Here is an 18034-nt window from a genome sequence, read left to right as displayed (position 1 = left end):
CTCCCATTCCTCTCAATTTCGAGGGAATGAAAATTTGAGGTTTTAAGGAAATAGAGAGGAATGAGTATTCCTTCCTACCCATTTCATTCTCTCTCACTTAAACTCCCAAACAAGGGAAGAGAAGGGAAGAATATTCTAAATTTTTTTTTTTTCATTCCTTTCCATTCCATTCCATTCCCTCCTCCCAAACGAGGCCTAAGGGTGACAATTCATTATGTCAACTGTGGGGAGTAAAAAGACCCTGATGGGTATATGGGCCTTTGGGCCATGCTAAGGAAGGCCGACCTGCTCCTAGGTTTAGAACTTGTTAGTACTGTGGGTCGGCCCATACGCCGAGGATCTGAGAGTACAGCCGAAGATGATTTTTCCCCTCGGACGGACATCGGAGATTCCGGGACTTCATTGTAAAGGTTAGGGAATGACACGGTCAAGACCAATGGTTAAAAGGGGTGAACCCTTGAATGTCCTGGAAGCACCGATGTTAGAGAAATACCAAAGATAAAGGCTGCCACCTCCACATTAAAGACCCTGCACCTACCACCCTGGCCGCATTAATGGGGAAGTGACACCTGAACAGTGGAAGGGAAACTTCTGGTTACTATTCAAAGGCACTGAGAAAAGAAATATCTAGGCTAAGGGGGAGTTGGGGCAACACGTGTACAAAGTATCAAAAAGAAGAGTATTTAAGGAGCAACTTAGAACTGAAAATAGGGACGGACTACTTTGTAATCTAAAAGGAAAAGAAAAAAGAGGAAGAGATAATATAAGAACAACTCTTGGCTTACGTCCGAGGAGGTTGATTTACAATATTCCCCGTTGTTTTTGAGTGTTTGCAATCTTTGGCTTGTCATTTAATCCTCACACACTTCTAACCTGGGTTTCAAGCCCACACTCTACAAATTCATATTGTTTAAGACTCATTGGGCCTGAGCCCGTAACTGTTCTTGGGGCCAGGTGTAATTGTGCACTTACATCAACTTATAAGTATTCAACTATACAAATTGACACTGACTTGACATGTTTATTAAATGGGTCAGGATTCCTTAACTCTAACATGACTTGTTTATTGAATGAGCTAGTCATATCGACCTATTTATCAAAAAGGGAAAAAAAAATTTAGTATTAATTCAATTGATCTAAATTATGAAAAACCAAACAAATAGATTTTAAAAAAATATATAAAATTCAAAACTAATAGTAAAACTCCAATTAAATATAATCATTCAAAATTAAAATATATTTCAATATTACAAATAATCAATTACAATATGTCAAACAAAATAAACCACAATAATTAATGACAGATCCTAGTAATTAATTTAAGGAAAATAAATAAAGGTAAGAGTAAAATTAAAAGACAACGGTGATGACGCAATGGTGGCAAAGAGTTCAAAGATGAAAGTAAAGGATATCTGCTAAGAAACTAAGGTGAGATTGAGGTTTGAGAATCGGCTATAGGGCTTGGGAGAATGCAACTTGGAAAGAAAATAAGTTTATATCCTTAGGGTTTTGAAGGGTATATTGGTAAAATAATATTTAGTTAAATGAGTTAGATAAGTTTCGTGAGTTAGACACAAACACAAAACGTTTATTGAATGAGTTAGTTGTGTCAACCAAAATATAATACAAATTCGTTAAGTTTCAACTCCTAACCTACTAATTTTGTGTTGTGTTTGTGGGTTGTGTTGGATTTTGCTACTCTTAATGATGTGAGAGAAGAGAGTATATACTTATTACAAGGAAAAGTTAATGGATGTACTAATAGTATTGGTTTAGGAAATATTTTTTGAAATTTTTTATGGGAAAAAAAACTGATTTCTTGATAGTTTTTTATATCTCCAAAAAAATGTGATATGAAAACCTTCTTAAATAATTTATTAGCAAATACTCTAAGAGAACTGTTAATTAGACCTTTATTGTATTCCTAGAATATAATGTGTGCTTGAAAGTTTTTATGGATACACTTGCCAAAAAAAAAATCCTAATTGGACCCTTTATTGTATTCCTATAGGATACTATGTGCTTGAAAGTTTTAATGGATACACTTACCAAATAAAATCCTAAAAGATACCCTTTAAATTTTACACCTCTTTAAAATGTTTTAATAGCTACACTGACCAAATTAATTCCTAATGGATACCTTTGAATTTCACATATCTTAAAATTTTATGATAATGGATATGCTATCATCCATAAATGATAAGGAATTTATGAATTTTTTCTTGAAGTTATAATTATAATAATAATTATTATTATTACTGTATTATTTTTTTCAAGTTATTTAGATAACATAAATAATGTTATGTTAACAATATTTTTTTTACAAAAAATTTCATAATTGTTCAGTTATGAAGTTATTATTACTTATTAATTTTCACATTTATTTTATGTAATACTACTTTATTGTCTATCATTTACATTATTAAAAAAATTATTACGGCTATAAATATATAGAGTTATTAAAAAGAAATTTCAACCCTTCACTACCTTAAATAAATAAATTAAAAAAAAAAAAAAACAACTTGATGTGTGTTTTGTGGTACCATTTCAATTTGGTTGCTTCAAACCTTTCATTTCCACACTCCGTACTCCCCATTTGCTGACTTCCGCGCCCTTCACTCAAGTTACAGCCAGAACCAACTCTATTTTTTACAACCCCCCCCCCCAAACAAAAAAAAAAAAAACGAGTCTACTTAGCTTATCACACATGATATAAAAAAAAATACATTAGTATTCAACTATACGAGTTGACATTGACCTGACATGTTTATTGAATAGGTCAAGATTCTTTAATCCTAATGCAACTTGTTTATTAAATAAGTTAGTCATATCAATCTATTTATCAAATTTTATCAAAAAGAAAAAAAAAAGTATTAATTGAATTGATCTGAATTATGAAAAATCAAACAAATAGATTTTAAAAAAAAATTTTAAAACTAACAGTGTAACTGCAATTACAAATAATCATTCAAAATTAAAGTATATCTCAAATTCTCAATATCACAAATAATCAATTACAATATGTCAAACAAAACAAACCATAATAATAAATGTCAAATCATAGTAATTAATTTAAGGAAAATAAATAAAGGTAAAAAATAAAATTAAAAGACAACGGTGATGACACAATGGTGGCAAAGAGTTCAAAGATGAAAGTAAAGGACAGTTGTGACTAGGGCTTTGAGTGATAGAGAGAAGTGAAGGATGAGGGCGAAAGTGGCTTGGCACCATAGTGACAAAAAGGTGACAATGGCTAAGAAAATAAGATAAGATGAGGTAAGATTAAGGATTGAGAATGAGAGGCAGCCATAGGGCTTGGGGGAATGCAACTTAGAAAGAAAATAAGTTTATATCCATAGGGTTTTGAAGGGTATATTGATAAAATAATATTTAGTTAAACAGGTTAGAAAGGTCCCGTGAGTTAGACACAAATACAACACGTTTATTGAATGAGCCAGTTGTATCAACCCAAATATAATACAAACTCATTAAGTTTCAACTCATAACCTGCTAATTTTGTGTCATATTGTGTTTATGGGTTATGTTGGATTTTGCCACTCTTAACGATGTGAGAGAAGAGAGTATATACTTATTGTAAGGAAAAGTTAATGGATGTATTACGAGCATTGGTTTATGAAATATTTTTTGAAAATTTTTATGGGAAAAGAAAAAAAAAATGATTTTTTGATAGGTTTATATATTCAAAAAAAGTGATATTAAAACTTTCTTAAAATAATTTATTACCAAATTCCTTAAAAGAACCGTTAATTACACCTTTATTGTATTCCTAGAATATACTGTCTGCTTGAAAGTTTTAATGAATACACTTACCAAATATTTTTTTTTGAGAAAGATACACTTACCAAATAAAATCCAAATAGATACCCCTTAAATTTTACATCTCTTTAAAATGTTTTAATAGCTACACCGACCAAATTAATTCCTAATGGATACCTATAAATTTTACATATCTTAAAAATTATGATAATGGATATGCTATCATCCATAAATGATAAGGAATTTATGAATTTTGTCCTGAAGTTATAATTATAATAATAATTATTATTATTACTGTATTATTTTTTTCAAGTTATTTAGATAACATATGTTAACAATATTTTTATCACAAAATTTTTCATAATTGTTGAGTTATGAAGTTATTATTACTAACCCAGTGGGGTTGGCCAAGTGGTTGAGCACTTGCTCAAAGCTGGGGCTGTGAGCCTCCTAGTTAAGCCCCAACAACACTTTGAAACAAACTCCCTGGGCCAGCGATTTACCCCGTTATGGGCTCACCCGTCGCGAACAGTGATTAGTCTCTGGTTGAAAGCTTTGAGGATACACTGTGGGCAACCAAAAAAAAAAAAAAGTTATTATTACTTATTATTTCTCACATTTATTTAAAGTAACACTACTTTATTACCATTCATTCATATTGTTAAAAAAAAATTATTACTTATAAAAATATATAGAGTTATTAAAAAGAAATTTCAACCCTTCACTACCTTAAATAAATAAATTAAAAAAAAAAAAAAAAAACTTGATGTGTGTTTTGTGGTACCATTTCAATCTGGCTGCTTCAAACTTTTCATTTCCACACTCCGTACTCCCCATTTGCTGACTTCCGCGCCCTTCACTCACGTTACAGCCAGAACCAGCTCTAGTGTTTTCAACCCCCCAAAAAAAAAAAAACCAAGTCTACTTAGCTCATACATAATATCTAAAAAAAATACAACATTAGTATAATAGAAATACCTCCCCAAAAGAATTTGAGATTTCTCTTTCAATTGATTTATTTATTTTTCTTTCTCTCTGCAATGGCGGATCGGTTTAGAGCATTTTGCAAAGACGAGATTTTAACCTACGCTTATCTTCTTCTCTACATCGCTCTCTCCAGCGGTCAGATTTTCTTCAACAAGGTACTCTTACTACTTGTTGTTGTTTTTTTTTTTTTTTTGCGTAATTGAGCTTTTGATTATTAACCAAGTTTTTTGTCACTGAAAAGGAACTGCAATTTTGTTTTTGTGTTTTTGGATTTGGTGACATTAATTGAGGAAATGCTTACAAATTTTTGGTTGTGATTTTTGAGTTTGCGTGAAATTGTTGAATTTTTTATTTTTTTATTTTTATAGATAGATTTGTTGATGAATTGAGAGCATTTTCTTGTTTTGGTTATTAACCAAGTTTTGTCACTGAAGAAACTGCAATTTTGTTTGTGTTTTTGGATTTGGTGACATTAATTAGAGAGAAAGAAAAGGAATTATGCTTACAAAATTTATGTTAATTCTGTATTGGATTGAGTGAAGGTGTTTAGTTCAGTTTCTTGATTTATGCGTTTTGCGTAAATTGTTGAATTGATAGATAAAGATGTTGAGGAATTGAGAGCATTTCTTGTGTTCCATAATGAGGCCACTCTTCTATAATTCATGTTCGAAACCTTTTTTTGTTTTAGAATTTAGACAATATAAGTGACTTTAGGATCCTTATTTCTTAGCTCTTCAATGAGGCTTGTGAAATGTGAAATTTGAAGTGAGTTTCGAACATATTTATTGCACAGAGGTTTTACTAGGGTTGCTCTACATGGCTGACATATAATTATATTGAAATTTTGAAATGCAGTGAGTTTCGTTATCTGAGGAAATAAAGTTCCCTTATCCTCTTGAATTTGACTCTATTTCACATGGTCTTCTCATCAGTCTTATGTTTTATGCATTGCGTAAATTATTGAATTGATAGATAACGATTTTGATGAATTAAGAGCATTTCTTGTCTTTTATAATGACACTCTTATTGAAACCTTTATTGTTTTCAAATTTAAACAATAAGAGACCTTTGGATCCTCATTTCTTAGCTTTGAATGGTCTTTTGATTGAAAAGAAAGTAAAAAGCCCTAGAATGGAGCACAAGATATAGGTAGAGATGGAAAGGAGCTATAGATGTTTGATTTGGGGTGTGTATTAGTAGTTAGATTGGCAATTTCTAAAAATTCTGGTTTTCTTTCATGTCCGAAAATTTTTACACCACTAATGGCCTTGGTTTTTCAAAATTGATTTCAATAGATTTTGACCTTTTATATTTAGAGCCTTTTCTATTTTGACAAGATGAGACGCCCTTATCATGTGTTGTGTAGTATGAGAGGCTTGCCTTTTGGTATTGTAGCCTAGGTGGACGATTGGTAGTTGTACATGCATTATATGATACATTAGTGCCAAGCAATAGGTGACTTTTAATATGTGTAGAAGTTATTAGTTTTTTTATTATTAGAAAATGACGTGGACAAATATATAATAAATCATTTTTAAGCATAAAAGAATGAATGGAAGCATGTAATAAATTTTCTTCTGAAGTATTTTGTTCCGTTGCTATCTTTATGGTTATGTGTGTGTGTGTGTGTTTTTCAACTTGTATTATTGTTACAGAATTTTGGCTATCTAATGTTGCTGCCTCAAAGATTCTACTAGGGTTTCCCTACATGGCTGACATATAAATTTTATTGAAATTGTGAAATGCAGTGGGTTTTGTCATCTAAGGAAATAAACTTCCCTTATCCTCTTGGATTGACTCTACTTCACATGGTCTTCTCGTCAGTCTTATGTTTTATGCTCACCAAAGTTCTCAAGGTATTTAATTTACTGAATATTATGAGAGACAATCATATCCTTTGCTCTAATGTTTTTACCGTATTTCGTTCTTCTTACAGATTATGAAGGTTGAGGAAGGAATGACTCCAGACATGTAAGTAAAGAAATGGATACGCTCCTATCTAATATATTTAAATCTTCAAAGTTGTTACTTGTCAATGCATTAGAATCTTTAAAAAGTTGCAATGATTGATGTGATTATTAAAGATAAGACGATAAGAATCACTAATTTGAGTCCTCTATTAAATAGAATTTTTTTTGGATAGGTAATAAGACTTTTATTACAAGAATGAACATTGTGGTCACGGACTCTGAACATGGACCAAATACATATAGTTTAAGAACTAAAGCGAACAGATTGTGGGAAATCAGAAATGGAAATATATTGTGTAAAACCCCAAATATGAGCCCACTGAAACAAAGTACCAAAAAAAAAGAGAGGATATTTTTAGAGATCTAAGGGTCTCTCATTTTCTTCAGGAAAAGAAACAAAGTCGAAGTATAGCCTCATAGGTTTAAATTGTGGCATGTGTTAGCACATTGTTAATATTTGTCTTTGGGGTCCAAGGCCTAAAGTTGATTGTCTTTGACTGATAGGATCTTGTGATTACAATCATACGATATATATTTTCCAGTGCAGCAGTTGTAGCATGGCTGGACAGGGAAACATTCCATTTGGGAGCCCAAAATTAAATCTTTGGCCTTCTGTCAATTAAGAGGCCCATGCCTGTTGAAAACCTTTGTGGTGTGGGTTGAAGTGTCCATGGTAGTCGTTTGTGCCTTACTAGTTATTAATAAAAGCCTTAAAAATAATTCTCCATATGTTTCTCTTGTATACCTCCCATGTACTAAGGTCGCATCCCTTCTGCCACTTTTTGTATAATATATTACTTATCAGAAAAAAAATAGTTATATAAGTATGATTGTGACTTACTTTTTTGAGAATTTGATTGTGACTTACTTAATCTAAGGGCTAAGAGTAGTTGTTATAAGGATTTCTTGTATACTAAGCAAAAGACTTGTAACTCTCTTTAATTAAAGTCATGCCTATTGAATTGAGTTTTGCAGCCTGCTTTGTTTAATGTTTGGTAGTGTATAAACTCCTTCTCTGTTTCTCCTATTCCTTCTATCTTTAGTTCCAGCATTTTTGTTGTTCTATAAATGCTACAACCAGACCCCAGATTCTACCACTTTTACATATTTCACCAAGCCTAACCTCCTCCGCCATCAAAAAAAGTTCCTGTCAACCCAAAACCTCCAAATTCAGCCCCTGTTGCTGTTCAAATAGCTATTCCCAATCCTGCTGACAACAACCAAACAAGTTAGAAACAGAAAAGTAGTTATAGCAGCTGCTATCCAATCATATAGTGTTTAGGAAGCACGGACATGGACACTGTTATGGATACGACACGGCGACACGAGCAATTTCTAAAAACTTATAACATAAAACAGCCGGTATAACACTGGTATGACATGGATACGACATGGGTATGGCACCCTAAATGAAGTGTCTTTGAGTATAGGGTCTTCAACAGAAAGCACTTCAATTCTGGAATTGTATTCTTACGATCTTCAAAATTGCACATATTTCTCTCTCTCCAAATACACCACTTTATGCATGAAGGAATGGTAGTCTGTATGCTTGTATGATGGTGCCTGCTAACATACTTTCTAACAATTTAAAAGATCCACCACCCATCTGGTCATGACTCAGTGAATTCCAATTAGGCATACAATCATATTCCAAAGTTCCTTAACACTTGAGAATGGAGGAGTAAGTGATGCATGGAATCACCAATCCATCAGAATGAGGCATCTCTTCCTCAGATTATCCATCGTTAGGATTTTACCTAATGTTGCCATCCAAGAAAAGAATGCTACTGTCAAAGGGGCCTCAGTCTTTCATATGCTCTTCCAAGGGAAAGGAGTTCCATTATTAATATGATTTAACCTCAAATGTACGATCTCTGGAAGGAATACAATATAATTTGTCCTCCTGTTAACTTTACTAGTGTAGAGAAGTTTAAGAAAGAAGATACAACTTTAAGGTCACAATCCTGCACAGTCCTCATGAACCTTAATGTCCCATTGCAAGTGACCATTAAATAAGTTCATATGGTCTGCCTCCAGGTACTCCTTATGACGAGCTTTATGGAACAATTCCAGAGAAGTCACCTTCAAAGGTTACTCATTGCACCATATTATGCCAAAAAGAAATTCTTGTGCCTTCACCCACTTCAAATCTAATAAAGCAAGAAAACATTCCCCAACCCTTTCTAATATATTCCAATAAGCTTACCCCATATGGACCATTAATCATATTAGAACATCATCTCCACACAAACTGCCATATTCTTTATCTACAACCTCTCCCCAAAGAGCCTCTCTTTCTACTGCATAATGGCTCAAATACTTTCTAAAAGTTGACAAATTCTTGATGCCTAAACCACCACCTGCATAGTTCCATAGGTTTTAGATGAACTAAATTGATGAAATTTGAACTCATCACCCAAACAACCCCATAAGAAGTCCCACAACACAGTGGTGGAGCCATGATTTTTCTCCAGTGGGTGTAAACTATAACTAAGAATTAAATAAATACATGGATTTGATATTGTTCTATATTTTCAAAAAGAAAAAAGAAAAGGAAATTGTTGAATACCATACTATAAACAATTCCCTATTGAATTTACTTGAAAATTTACCAATTTTTCTTTGTGAAAAGTTGTGGTTAAGAGGTTGACAAGGACTCTTGTAGATATATGCTTCTAACTTTATCCCCATCATTGGGATGGCAATGTATGCTTTTAGTCCATAGCCCAGAGCATGCTGGAAGAGTTTTCAAGTCAACTCCAACATGGTTTTGCTTTGAACTTTAGTACCATGATTACAAGTTTCTTCGCCAAGTGGTGTTTGTTATGTTATTGGATTTGTCTTGAGAAATTTATTCACAAATTATTCCAAAATAATAATTTAATCTCATTTCAACACTTTTATTAATAAATTTTCATTTTCTTTTATTTAACAAGCTAACAAGAAGTTCATATTAACAAATAAATAATTTAACTAAACTTTTTGATAAGTAGTTTAACTAAACTTGCATTACTTAAGCCAATATGATATTAATTCAAAAAATTCATTATAAAATAAATAAATAAATAAAAGACCTAGTATAATCAATTTCAATTTAAACAATATAACAATCAAATAAGTACAATCCAATATAAATTTTAGGGTTTAAATAATTTGTTAGTTACCTCCACCATTTTTTCTTCTTCCTTTTCCATTTTCTTTCTTCTTTTTCTAATTCTCCCACCTCTCTCTCTCTCTCTCTCTCTCTCACACACACACACACACACACACACTCTTGGTCAACTAGATTGACAAATTTGGGTGATTGACTATTTGATAGATGGTACAGTATGAGGAAGGAGAAAAGTTAGGTGATAAGTTTTATCTTTTGGGATCATTTTATGAAAAAAAAATCTAACTTTGTTTTGTTTTAGGAATTGGGACCAGTACTACATCTAAAAAAATGCATATTTAATAATTCTTTTTATATATTAGTATACCTATATGTTTTTAAAATTACAGTAGGATCTTATCTTACAAAAAGGTTCTCATAATTGACCCACAAATTTTTTTCAGTAGGTGCAGTTGTAAAAAAGCTCCAAATCTCATTAATGTTTGAGTGGTGCCACACCGCTACAACTTCTCAATCCTTGTGGTGACATTAACAAGAATAGGAAATAAATTGGCAAATTGGGATATACCTTTGACAAAAAACCTTGATTTGAGATATTAGAAGAACATTAAATATGATAATAAATTACAATTATCTTACTCGTCACAAAATTTTATAAATAGGTTATATAATTATTTATAAAATTTATTGTTCAAGTTTCGAAGTATAAGTAGATTATGGGGAGCATAGAGCACAATTTTGTTAAGTTAAGCTAATTTTTAAAGCGAAATATATATCTTGAGAAATGAAAAGATTAATTTGGTGTGAAGTCGACTATATATGAAAAAATAACATATGTTAGATTCTTTGTTTTTCTAATAAGTAACATAATTTGGAATCTTGTAAAAAGACACATATGATCTATAAATTTTATATATTGGTTCTTATTTGTTTCTTAAATTTTTTTTGTTTTATTTGGTGTGGCCCCTTGAGTTATTTTTTTTGGCTTAGCCCATCCTTGCTAGGTAGGTATTAAAAATCAAGTGTACTGGGCTAAAATTGGGCTCTAGGTTGAAGTGGATTGTAAAGGACAAAGAGCCCAACTTAAAGGGGGTTTATATTGGGGGAACTGAATTAGTGAGAAAGATGCAGCAACATACATAGGTCTTCAAAATACTAGAGAACATAGAAATGAAGGAGTTGTAGCATTCTAGTTGAGTCACTTAAGAGTGTTTGTTTTCTCCACTGTTAATAATTGAGTTTTCACATTAGAGAAGCAGTGCTAGCATGGCAACTGGGTTTTGTTCAAGTGATGCAGCTGAGTTATATATATTTCGACTGTATGTTATTTTCCTTAATTTGCCTGTCAGTGTATACCTAATGGAACTTCACTCCATAAGCTTAACCTTCACAACTAACTAGTAAAATGGTGCTTGGGGATATTGTTTATGAATCTCAAAATTCATTTGTCAAAGAAAGACAGATTTTAGATTCTGTTCTTATTGCCAATGAATGCTTGGATAGTAGGTTGAAATAAGAAGTTCTTGGGGTGTTGTGTAAGCTGGATGTATAGAAGGTATATGATCATGTGAATTAGGACTTTCTCATTTATATGTTGGATTGTTGTGGTTTTCTTGAAAATTGGAGAAGATGGGTTTTCTTCTGCATCTCTGCTGTTAAATTCTCCATTCTCATTAATGGAACTCCGTGTAGTTTCTTTGAAAGCTCTAGAGGTATAAGACAAGGTGATCTATTATCCTCTTTATTGTTTGTGATTGTTATGGGTGCTTTTAGTAAAATGTTGGATAAGGCAGTGAGGGATGGGCTCATGTCTAGTATTAGGGTGGGTCCTACAGGTAACTCTTTGCAGGTGACCCATCTTCTCTTCGCTGATGATACCTTGATCTTATGCGATGCTAATCTTGATCAGATTCTGTTTCTCCGGCTAGTGCTGTTTTGGTTTGAAGTTGTTTCTGGGCTAAAAATTAATACGGATAAGTCTGAATTGGTCCTTGTAGATGTGCTTCCAAATACAGCAAATATGGTGGATGTGCTAGGGTGCAAGCAAGGCTCCTTCCCGATGAAATATTTAGGTCTTTCGTTGGGTGCTAATGTCAGAGTTAGTTCTATTTGGAATCCAATTATTAAGAAGATGGAGAGGAGGTTAGCAGGTTGGAAACGATTGTATCTCTCAAATGAAGGTGAAGTTACTCTTATTAAGAGTACTTTGTCCAATCTTCCAACTTATTTTCTCTCTTTTTCCTATCCCTATAGAGGTTGCAACCCGTATTGAGCAACTTCAATGAAATTTTCTCTGGAGTGGTATGGGGATTTTAAAAAAACCCATGCGTGCATTCACTCCCTTGGGGCCATTGGACTAGGGGAATTTAATTGCCCCTTGAATTACCCAAGGTGCACTTGCAGGAAACTCCTTGTTGAGGGCTTGTGCACTCCCAGGATTAGTTAGGGCTCTGCTCTAGACACCTGGTGCCTGGTAAGCACGGGTGCAGCTCCAGAGCCACTGCACCTGCACCCGACTCGTTTCGATGCGCCGATTCGCTACTTTCTTTTTTTTCGTCTCCGAATCGTGCCAATTTGAGCTGATTTGGTCCGATTCGGCACCGATTTGGGCCAAAACCCGCCAAAGTTGGCCAAGAAACTGGCCGGAACACCCCCATTTGGTCTGATTCTATCCAAATAAGAAGAGAAAGAATAAAGATCTGCTACCAAAAGATTTGTGAGAAAAAAAAGGGAATGAGAAGAAGAAAGATCTGCTGCCAAATGGTTTGTGAGGAAAGAAGATAGATGACTGTAGACTTTCAAATAGAGCCTTGGAATGTGATATTAATAAAGCAATGCACGTGGGTAGTGGCGGGACTTGGCAATGGAACTTCTTGGAAGCTTCCTTGTTTATAAATATCCCAACACATTTGTTTATTTATAATAAACCCCCCCAAATTTGAATATCTTTATTATGATTTTTTAAACACTATATTAAATTCAACAATTTATATCATTTAGCTTAATAATAGCTAAATAATTTAGTAATTGTAGCAATTTAAATAATTACTTATCATTATAATATTATTTTGCAAAATTTACCCCCCTAAATATTAGCTATAAATATTAAATTGATCCCAAAGGTTTTTTTATCTACTATTGCTCTTAAATTGGTATATGTTTATCATTAAATGAAAAAATAAGCTTAGCAAATATAGAAAATATAAATAAAAATTTATTAATAAACGTATCCCGCTGTATCTGCACCATACTTTTTAAAAAATTGCTGAGTCGCCGCACCGTACCCGCATCCGAACCTGAATCCGAATCCGCACTCATGCTTCCTAGCCTGGTGCCAATAAAAAATAAAAAATAAAAACTCACCTAGTGAAATGGGCTATGGTTTGCACTCCTCTTGATTGTGGAGGTTTAGCTATTAGAAGTTTGAAAAGTTTTAATAAAGTTTTGTTTGGAAAATGGTTCTGGAGAATTGGGAATGAGTGACAGGCCTTGTGGAGGAGAGTGATAGGGGCAAAGTATGGTTGTGAAGGGGGAGGTTGGTGCTCTCTTCCCGTTACTGGCCCTCAAGGAGTGAGTTTGTGGAAGTCTATTAGTCGTGGTTGGCCATCTTTTGTTCGTCACATCCAATTTGAGGTTGGGGTCGGGATTACTATTAGATTTTGGCAGGACATTTGGTGTGGGAACACTTCTTTGCGTGTGTGTGTGTTATCCGAGACTTTTTTCTTTAAGTCAAAATAAGGAGGCCTATGTGGCTGATTTGATGAAGTTCCCGAATGGTGTTCTTTTCTGGGATCTAAATTTTAGAAGATACAATGAAGATTGGGAATTGGAGTCCTTTTACAGTTTAATGTCTAGAATTTATGGAGCTTCTTTGAGAGGAGTTGGGGGTGATAAGATATGTTGGAAACCTGTTATTGGAAGAGGTTTTGCTATTCGTTCTAATTACCAAGTTCTGACAAAAAGTTTCAATGAGTCTTTCCCTTGGAAGACTGTTTGGAAGTCTAAGGTCCCTTCTAGAGTTGCTTTTTTGGTTTGGACTGCAGCTTTGGGAAATATTTTGACTATTGATAATCTTATCCATTGCCCTATTGCTTTTGATTTGTGGTCTATGGTGTTTATTTTGTTTGTCATTCTTTGGGTTATGCCAAAAACAACGGTCGAGCTATTGGCTTGTTGGCAGGGAAAGTTTGGGAGGCATTGAAATTCTACTATTTGGATGGTTGTGCCCCATTGTTTGATGTGGTGCATTTGGTGGAAGAGGAATAACCGACATTTTGAGGATTTAGAGAGATCAGTTTCAGATCTTAAACTCTTCTTCCTTAAGACTCTTCTGGATTGGGTTGCAGTGTTAGGCTTTCATTCTCTTTCTTCTGTCCATGGTTTCATAGACTTTTGTACTTTATGCACTTGATTTGTTTTTGTCCTTGATGTATATTTCCTGTATACACAGGTGACACCCTTCTTCTTTTCAATATATTTTTATTACTTATATAAAATAAAAAAAACTAGTAATGCACGCTATCTAATGTATGATTAATTAGCCAAATGTTCTGCAATCTAAGAATGTAATCATTTTGGTATTAGAAATAACCTTAATGTACCCAGTGGACCTCCTTGAAATATACTCTTGAGTCACCTTGTCCGTATTATTAAAATGAAAATGTTTATAAAACAGTTCAGTGTACTACTTTCATGCACCTTGTTACTTAAGTTTTGCAGAAATTTCTTCCTTGCCTAGATACCTGTTCAGTAATTTTCCACGTAAGTCTAACAAAGTTCCAATTTTTCAGATATGCAACATCAGTTGTGCCAATTGGTGCAATGTTTGCAATGACTCTTTGGCTGGGAAACACTGCCTACCTGTATATTTCAGTTGCGTTTGCACAAATGTTAAAGGCAATTAGTAAGTCCTTAATAACCCTGTATCCCATTTTAGCTATATATCTAAAATGGGTCTCTTCTGCTGCAAAGTCTATTTCATTGGCTTATTTTGCTTAAAGTATAGTAAGCCGGGTAAAGTATACTTGTACCTAGAAAAAGTGAGCTTTTAAACACCCCCCACCCACCCCCCAACCAAAAAAAAAAAAAAGAAGAAGAAAGAAAACGACAAAACAAACAAGTCTTAGTAATGGCTTATATGTGCTGACTAGTAAGATGGTTGATTAGCAAGTCCTGGGTCTTCGATATATATTACTATATATGATGATTACAAATTATAATGTCTATCTCTTAAATGACTTTTTCAGTGCCGGTAGCTGTTTTTGTTCTTGGAGTAGCAGCAGGACTTGAGATAATGAGCTGCAGAATGCTGTTGATCATGTCAGTTATAAGTTTTGGTGTTCTGGTGGCTTCTTATGGAGAAATAGATATCAACTGGGTTGGAGTTGTTTATCAAATGGGTGGTGTTGTTGGAGAAGCTTTAAGACTTATTTTCATGGAGATCTTTGTTAAGCGGAAGGGTCTCAAACTGAACCCTATATCCGTTATGTATTATGTTAGTCCTTGCAGGTATACTGATTCTGTTATCTGGTATCCATCATCTTTTTGAAATAATTTCTTTCTAATTCCTAAAGGTAAGATTTATGCCTATCTGAACAAAATTTTAATTATATGTAGTGCTCTTTGCCTATTAATTCCATGGATCTTTCTGGAGAAGCCAAAGATGGAAGCACATGGATCTTGGAACTTTCCACCCTTTGTGCTATTACTCAACTGTCTCTGTACTTTTGCCCTCAATTTATCAGTTTTCCTTGTAATTACGCATACAAGTGCCTTAACCATTCGTGTTGCTGGAGTTGTTAAGGATTGGGTGGTTGTCTTACTATCTGCTCTTCTGTTTGCGGATACAAAGCTGACAGTAATAAATCTGTTTGGATATGGCGTTGGTCAGTATCTCATCATATTCACTTTTTTCGACTTTTTCTTGGAACCTAGATGTTTTCTGTAGCTCAGGATTAGTTTGAGTTGAATGTCTTGAACATAAAAACTTGCTCATCTATAAGCTAATTTGCATAAATGTTAGGCCAACTCGAGGGCGAATTCTGCAAACTGCATTTTGCCATTAATACCCTTATAACCTCATCCCCCTTTTTCCTTTTTCTCTTTGGTTATTTCCTTTTTATTTTTGTTTTTTTAATTCTGAGTCACTAGTTGGCTCTGCTATTCTTAAAGTGTACCCTAAATGCCATTTTTATATTCTCATAAATTTCCTTTATAGTTGCTTTCTCTGGATATTCTTGTCCTCTCCCCTTCCCCCCACCACCCAAATTAGACTTAACAGCTTGAATTCACCCAGGAGTATGATGTTAATCCACTCAGATAGCAGATCCTTCTTTGTATTTTTTTCCTTTTTAATCTTTTGGTCTCTGCTCTCTGTAGTTGAGCACTGAATTTGGGTGAAGAAATTTCTAGCAAACAGTGGGTGGAAATTTTTTAATAACCATAACAAAATGAATACAAGATTTAATACTAATATCATCATTATTTCCAATGCAGCTATTGCGGGTGTGGCAGCATATAATAATCACAAGTTGAAAAAAGAAGCTTCACGAGCCAGTGTCGATGATTCCGAAGCCAAAATCAATGAATCCGAACTGGCTGAATCCGAACCATTGGTTGCATCCTCAGCTTCCAGCAAGTAGAAATATAGTAACAACAGTGAGTCAAGTTCCTTTCTAAGGTGTGTACTTCTATATTTTAGCAAAGATGTGCTCCATATTAGTTGATTCTAAACAGAAATTAGGGTCGGTTCTTTTTCTTGTTTCCAATAATCCAATCCCCACCCCCACCACCTTGTCTGACTAATTGCATATTTTCTTCATTTCACATTGTGAATGGGACACATGCATAACTTGGAATTTGTTTGATGAAGAAATCAGTGTATAGATTTTCCATCTTTTTTTTTTTATTGACTGTTGCAGCTGCTCCAACATTGGGTATTTTTGTGATGTACGGAGCAGAATTTCCAATTATGTGAAAAGATGTGGAATCTGACAATTGTACCATCGGAGAAAGAGGCATTTAATGAAGGGTCAAAATGGAGGTACTTCTAATCAGAGACATTGATGATTATTGTGTAAACAATACCTGGAATTTAAGCCCATTATTTGTTTGTAATGCAATTGCAAAAATGTAAGTTGATGATTTCTTTGTAAAGAAATTGCTGAAATGCTAGTCTTCTATAGTAGAAATAATGCTCCTTTTCTTGTACTAAATTTTGTAAGTGTCAATATCAAAGCCCAAGAATGTATAATTTTGGATTGCTACGCCTAAAAGGAATATAAATTGGATCCCATAAAGGCATAAACTGGTACGCCTAGGTGTTACACATGCAATTTATTGGCATAGTGTCACTGGTGCAATAACCTGTAGAATATTTTATGGAGATCAAATGTGTGGTGGCCTACTGGCCAGAACTTAAAGGCTTGGCTCAAATGTTAAATCACAAAATATGACCATGGGCTTCGGTTGTTTCACATTTAACAATGTCCACACTTCTTCACTTCATGTCCTTACTCTTTCATATTATGTGTAAAATGTAGATATTTAATGTGAAAGTGTAGACATTATGTAAAATTTCACATTTATGACCTGTTTGGATGGAGGGGGAGTGGAGGGAAGTAGAGTAGAGTTGGCTAAAAATAAGCTAATTTTGTGCTAAATCTACTCTACTCTACTCTGCCCCTCTCTCCCTCAATCCAAACGGACCATTAAGAATGTGAAACAATCAAAGCCCTTTGGGAAAGACCTAACTCTTCCTATGCCATGCGAAGTATCGTAATGCTTTCTACCTAGTCAATTTCAAGCCTAGATAAAGAAGAGTCGTGGTTGGTTGATAGCTAAAGTACAACTTGGTCACATCTACAGAGAATAGATATTGTTTTGCAGCCTATTTGTGTGTTTGATTTGGTTCTGGATTTGGTTTGGATGTACTAGTGGGTTTCATTTAGGTTGTGGGTTGACTTGTGGCTTTCATTTGGCACTGTGTATTTCATTTGGGTTGTTGGTTAAAATTTGGTTGTGGTTTGAGTTGTGGCGGTCTTACGCCTTTGTTTATTTGCTAAGAAAACAAGGGAAAACTAAAGAAAAAACAAAAGAGTGGCTGTTCCAGGAATTTTGTTTAGGAGAGTCATTAAAAAATTTAAATTAAAAAAATTTTAATATAAAAAGAATTTGAATATATCAAGTT

The 18034-nt window shown here is 33.8% G+C and overlaps 1 protein-coding gene across 3 annotated transcripts; it reads left to right on the top strand.

The window, feature by feature from the left end:
- The first annotated feature begins 4581 nt into the window (after window positions 1–4581).
- LOC142614704 (putative sugar phosphate/phosphate translocator At3g14410) lies at window positions 4582–17120 on the top strand. 3 transcript variants are annotated; one of them, XM_075787261.1, is made up of 8 exons: window positions 4582–4919; window positions 6513–6620; window positions 6701–6735; window positions 14637–14749; window positions 15093–15354; window positions 15463–15731; window positions 16342–16503; window positions 16767–17120. In XM_075787261.1, exons 1-7 carry the CDS (start codon window positions 4818–4820, stop codon window positions 16485–16487), a joined length of 1035 nt encoding a protein of 344 aa, XP_075643376.1. In that variant the 5' UTR covers window positions 4582–4817; the 3' UTR covers window positions 16488–16503; window positions 16767–17120. The 3 variants fall into 3 exon arrangements, with proteins under 3 accessions (XP_075643376.1, XP_075643377.1, XP_075643375.1); XM_075787262.1 differs by having other exon boundaries at window positions 16342–16525; window positions 16806–17120; XM_075787260.1 differs by having other exon boundaries at window positions 16342–16525.
- Window positions 17121–18034: the final 914 nt, after the last annotated feature.

Source organism: Castanea sativa, chromosome 11 (genome assembly GCF_040712315.1).
Source record: "Castanea sativa cultivar Marrone di Chiusa Pesio chromosome 11, ASM4071231v1".
In the NCBI taxonomy this organism is placed as follows: Eukaryota; Viridiplantae; Streptophyta; class Magnoliopsida; order Fagales; family Fagaceae; genus Castanea; species Castanea sativa.
The sequence above is the reverse complement of the archived record's forward strand: the minus strand, read 5'-3'. Positions and strand labels throughout refer to the sequence as shown.

Excerpts from the sequence above, each read along its gene's own strand:
- LOC142614704 (XM_075787261.1), top strand. The coding sequence starts at position 4,818 with ATGGCGGATCGGTTTAGAGCATTTTGCAAAGACGAGATTTTAACCTAC. Across the intron at positions 4,920-6,512 it reads GTCAGATTTTCTTCAACAAG|TGGGTTTTGTCATCTAAGGA; the intron begins GTACTCTTACTA and ends TGTGAAATGCAG. Across the intron at positions 15,355-15,462 it reads TATTATGTTAGTCCTTGCAG|TGCTCTTTGCCTATTAATTC; the intron begins GTATACTGATTC and ends AATTATATGTAG.